The following is a 5,517-nucleotide window of genomic DNA, read 5'->3' as shown; positions in this document are numbered from 1 at the left end:
ATATTTCTGAAATAGAAGAAGTCTTCAGAACGTAACTGTAAATCATCATCCTACCTAACATAATATCGGAGATCCAGCCAGTGTCCGGATTTCCCTGACTGTATCCCATGCTTTTTCTGTATTTATCTTTTTACACTTAGGATGGTTAGGCTCAAGATCTAACCAAGGTCCACTTTGGATGGCTTCTCCCTCACTTCTTTTTCATCTCTAGGCTCCCCCGCCTCCCACCCACCTTATTTTTGATGCTGTTCATGGTGTCGTCTCGACCATTGGCATCTTCATGTTGGCTCCTGAGTCCTTTGGACACGACCACAGTTGTCGCTGAGGGCTTCCTTCCCTGTCCTCGGGTGCAACAGAATGTTCCCGGCTCACCTTCTGCCCTAGCAATTAGCCCTTTCCCCAAGGAGTGCTAGACACCAATGCTTTCTGGGGCTCTGCCTGAGCAATGTGCCTGTCATGGATCTGATTTTTCTCTTCTTCTCCTCAAGCTATTAAAGAGCTTCCCACCACATCAGACCTATTACTCTCATAGAGTTACAGTTTTAAAAAATTTTTATTAAATGATCATTTTATTGGTGGCTCTTATAGCTCATATAACAATCCATACATCAATTTTATCAAACATATTTGAATATATGTTGCCATCATGATTTTCTAAACATTTACTTCTATTTGAGCCCTTGGTATCAGCTCTTCTTTTTTTTCCTCCCTTCCCCTCTTGCGACCCCTTGAGAAATTATAAATTGTTATTTTCAAGTCTTAACACTGACTGCTGTCTCCCTTCCCCCAAAGTTTCTGTTGTTTGTCCCCATGCATGTGGGTATGTGTGTGTGTGTGTGTGTGTGTGTGTAGTTATGTGTCAATCATTGCTATTGGTTCCCCCTTCATCCCCTCTGCTCTCCACCTTCTCTCTACCCTCCTGATATCACTAGTCCCATTCCGGTTCCTGATTCCATGTGTCGTGAGTTCTTATCTGTACCCGTGTACACGCTCTGGTCTAGCCTGCAGTGAAAGGCAGGACTGGGGTCATGAGAATGGGGGTCGTGGTGGTGGTGGTGAGGAAGCCTCAAGGAACCAGAGGAATATTGTGTGTTTCATTGGTGCTATACTGAGCCCTGGTTGACTCATCCCTTCCTTGTGACCCTTCTGTGAGGGGATGCCCCATTATCTACAGATGGGTTTTGTGTCTCTGCCCCTCGTGTTTAGAGTTACAGTTTTTTTTATGGGTTTTTCTAGTTTTTGTTCATTGGTACACTTTAAGATTCTAAGAAATTAATTATAGAATAAATACAACATAATATTTATAAAATATCTGGGAAATATGATACCATGAATACTGGTGGTCTCTCCCATCTAATTTGTGTCCATTACCTGTGTGTCCCTCTCTTTCTAATCCCATGTCTCTCCCAACCCTCTCGGAGGCAGCATTTTCTTGACATTTTATAAGAATTATTTCCCTGCTTTTCATATTTTCCTATAAGTTTGCCACCGAAAACAAATGCGTGTTCGTTTAGTTAAGCATAATTGCTAATTATATATAAATGAGCTTATTCTGTATTTATTCGTCTCTGACTTCATTTACCTCAACAGTATGCTTCTGATCTCTACTCACATTGTTACAGGGAATGTGTAACCAAAATTCTTTGTTTTCACCGTTAAGCTTTCAGACACCTGGTCAGTTCACTGCCAGCGGCTTCCTAGATGCCAAGGCGACTCTAGCCATGCCGACTGATTCAGTTTTCCACACACGTACCTGGGTCTTCTGCATGCCTGTGCCCCGGACATCCACTGTGCCCAGTGTCTTTTTCTCTTTTCATCAAATTTGCCCATTGGATGGCCTTTCCCCAGACTCTGTTAGACCGTAAGGTCCACCCTCATTCTTACACATTCTTAACTTTTTGGAGGTTCTTATGAGAGGTATGTACTGGTCTTCACCAAAGACTCACGGTTTGCCCAACAACTTTGGGTGTGTTGGAGATCCCTTGAAGCTTATCCCAGGGCCTTGGGTGTTAGCAGTAGGTGGCACACGTCGCTTGGCCTGCGAGCTCACGGAGTACAGTAAATCCTCAGCAGTGGTCCCCAGGTTCTTGCTGGAGGTCTGACACAATAAATCTTGGAGTGAACACCTGGCTGTTATGGGTCTCTGTTTTCCATGGGGACAAGCAGCGTGGCACTGGGAACCCCAACAGGGTACAATGCTTTATGAGAACAAATCTGCCAAATGTTTGCGCCAGTCAACAAGGCAATCGAAATAACTGTTTCGTCCTTGTCTTATCATTCTCATCGGTTCTTTTTCTCTGTAGGATGAAGCTCTTACATCAGGTGTCACGCGTTTGGAAAACAGATGGGTTGACTAGCTGTTCTTATAAATTACTATCTCTGGAGCACTACCCTTTGTATGTCAACATCACAGTGGACTTCTGGACTGATCCGTGACCCAGGATCTATGGATGATGCTCCGAAGAACTGGACACTTGATCGCAATAATTTTGACCTACCGACTTCCCCAAGATCCCCCCTTTTAGAACGTGTCGCAGCGAATTGCTGGGCGGCCTTTCTCCTTTGGGCATTTTCCTAGTAGAGCTCTTGGTGATCCAGAATGTGAAATCATTGTAACAAGGCACCTTTCTTAGTTGTTCTGATCATGAAGTTTCTATATCGTAATGGAGACACTTGAAGAGCTAAATATAGAAGGACGACTCAAGGGCTATCATGAACGTTCCTTGAGCACTCTGGTGGAAGAGACGTGGTTGCTTTTTAAGTGACGCGTGGGACAACAGGTCTTAGGATAGGAAATGGGGCTGCGTGCCCCAGAGAAACTCGAATCTTCTTGTGCAAGATGGAAAGGTACAAAGATCTATTTTAGGTACTCCTGGGTCCTGCATGGCCGTCCCGAGGTCCTGGGTGAGAAGAAGACCACAGAAGACGAAAGGAGAGGTGGGGCCTCGAGCTGCAGTGAACTTGGCAATGACGAAGTGGCAGGAGGACAGTGTATCCGAGGGAGAGGCGGCTACAGTTGTGCTGGTTGTGTGACCCTCCCTAACTGCAGTGGGGTCACCCTCGCTGATCCGCCTTCCAGTGAAAACCCAGCAGAGAACACATCATCTAGTTTTTTTAAGCATTTTTATAAAATGATTTTGTATCATAGGCCATGGAGTAGTAGCACTTTACAAGCAACAAATTAACTAATACACCTCCAGTACCTCTGTAGTAAAAGATGAAACAGCCTTTAATGTGCTGGTTTGTTTCTTTACCATGGCTGGAGGGCCACAGATGTGTCTGTTTTAGTTATCCGTAAATCTCAACAGCTTGAAAACCAACAGTAACGTGTCTACGCCTTCTCTCATTAGTGCTCTTCATCTCCACAGCCCGAGGTGTCCCCTCCACCTGTGCTCAGAGCCTCCCTGTCTGGTCCTCTGGACCTCAATGTGTTTGCTTATTTGTTCTCTTGTGCCAACCCCTCTCTCTTTATTAATAATGGGTGAGGCAGGGCCAGCATCTTGGACAGATCTGGTTGGTTCTAAGACCAAGAAGGAGTGGTACTGGACCCTTTAGAGACCCAGGGCAGAGAATCAAACTTTTGGGAAGAAGATGGAGCCATGACACTGACATGGACATGACTTGGGGGTGGGGGGGATGGCAGAGGAGTCAGTAGGACTCATTTGAGCTTCCTGAGGAGGTAGAGGGGAGAAAAAAAATCAAAACCAGGTGATGGACGATAGCTACTGTGTCAGAACAGAGCAGATGATTTTATCTGTATAGGAAAATGGGCACACTACGACACGGGGATTTTCCCAAGCAAGTCTTCTGTACCTCTGTCCCAGAGTCTCTCAACCCAGCATGATGATGGGCCCCTCCCTGTTAAATGTCAGTGCGATCTTATTCTTCCCAAACAGAGAGGGAGTCGGAGAGGGTGAGGTTTCCAAGAACGTCTGCACCAAGTGTGAGCTACGTAGGGCAAAGGAAGGAGAATTTGAAGGGCAAATATATTTTCTATGTAGGATAAGCTGACCTAAGGCTGGCCTGGTTTTCCTTTAACTCAGGAGGGACAAGTAAAAACTCTGCCTTTTTTTTTCTTTCCCCATTTAGCAAAGAAGTAGTCCTGGCGCTCATGTTTTCCCACCAGCCCTTCGGAAGGGAATTTGCTAACAGGTCTCTTCCCTTCCTTTCTCGGTTCACTTTTGAAGAACCATTCTCTAGCATTCTGTCTCAGTTTCCTTGATTAGAAACTCACGCCGTGTGAACGGCCACCGTTGCCAGTAGCCCACAGTAGCCCTGTAGCCAGTTGCCATCAAGCTGACCGCCACACGTGGTCACCCCATGGTTTTCAGCAGCTGGTTTTGGCAAGTAAATTGCCAAGCTTTGCTTCTAAGATGCCTCTGGGGGCACTTGAACCACCAACCTTTTCATTAGCAACTGAGTGCTTAACTATGCCACCCGGGGGCTTCCAGCCTGTGCCACCAGGTTCTCTGCCAGCAGGTCTCTGGTCATGGATGGGGAGGGCCAAGGAAGGAGATGGTGTGTGTCAGGAGTTTGAGGATCTATATTTGACTAGTTGTTTCCATAATCCCTGGAAACAAACTGTGTAGAAGCTCCCTGTAATTTTGGCTATTGACAAGACATCTGCCTTTTAAAAATCTAGGCTGAACTGTGAACTTTTCTTGGGATTATCATCAACCAAGATAATGAACACATTGTATAAATGGCTCCTTACGACACTTCCTGTGGTAAATGATATTTTTATAAGACTTTCAAGCCACAGACCAGTTTACCTTCACTGTGGGATATAAAAAGACTTTTCCCCAGCTTTGTCTCCCCCAAAGATATGCCAAACATTAGAGGCTATTTGCCAGCAGCACATGGTGGGAGGTCAGATGCTTAGAGATATTTTCCCTGAAGGCATTCAGCCATCACACTACTTTCAGGCCCACTGTAGGTGGGGCTCACACCCTACTGATAAGAATAGTAATTGTTTCCATGGTGAGCCAGAGACGTGGTCAAACCTGCTCAGTGGCATCCAAAGTCAGGCTGCCATCCTGAATCTAGGATCTGCCCATCTTGTCACGTGTACTCCCAATCCCTCCCCTTCCTATTGAGTGCATACCCCTAGATTGTCCCCCTGTAATTACTGTATTACCTATAGTACAACCCTTCCTGTGACATGGGTCTTTACCTGTAATCAGGGGCTTGCATGCTCTTAAAAGATATATATGTCTTGGTTAGTAATACATCTCTCTCTCTCCTGCCCTCTTTGCCCACACTGCGCTGTGTGCGGACCTGGCTGTTGAGCTCATGGCCAACGAAGTGAGCGTGCTACCATGAAATGTGTCCTATTTCTCTATGACTTTACTATAATCTTTATGTGTCTTACCTGTACAATTGCACCTACCGAATCCACGAAGAGTTGTGGGGGGCTGGCTTCCCCCATACTGCACAGGCAGTCTAAGCCCAGTGATGGGGGCCAGAGGCCCGCTGCTGCCTGCTTGCTAGTTGCCGCCATCTTTCCTGCCCTACATA

General features: G+C 46.0%; 1 protein-coding gene across 1 annotated transcript in view; it reads left to right on the top strand.

The window, feature by feature from the left end:
* B4GALT4 (beta-1,4-galactosyltransferase 4) overlaps positions 1-3,233 on the top strand; it is a 41,826-nt gene extending 38,593 nt beyond the window's left edge. Inside the window, exon 7 of the mRNA XM_004706493.2 lies at positions 2,304-3,233. Coding sequence (XP_004706550.1) covers positions 2,304-2,436 — 133 coding nt within the window. The 3' untranslated portion in view covers positions 2,437-3,233. The remainder of the gene's footprint in view (positions 1-2,303) is intronic.
* The last annotated feature ends 2,284 nt before the right edge of the window (positions 3,234-5,517 follow it).

Source organism: Echinops telfairi, unplaced genomic scaffold (genome assembly GCF_000313985.2).
Source record: "Echinops telfairi isolate 266 unplaced genomic scaffold, ASM31398v2 ScPeMD7_6;HRSCAF=24_0, whole genome shotgun sequence".
NCBI lineage: Eukaryota > Metazoa > Chordata > Mammalia > Afrosoricida > Tenrecidae > Echinops > Echinops telfairi.
The sequence above is the reverse complement of the archived record's forward strand: the minus strand, read 5'-3'. Positions and strand labels throughout refer to the sequence as shown.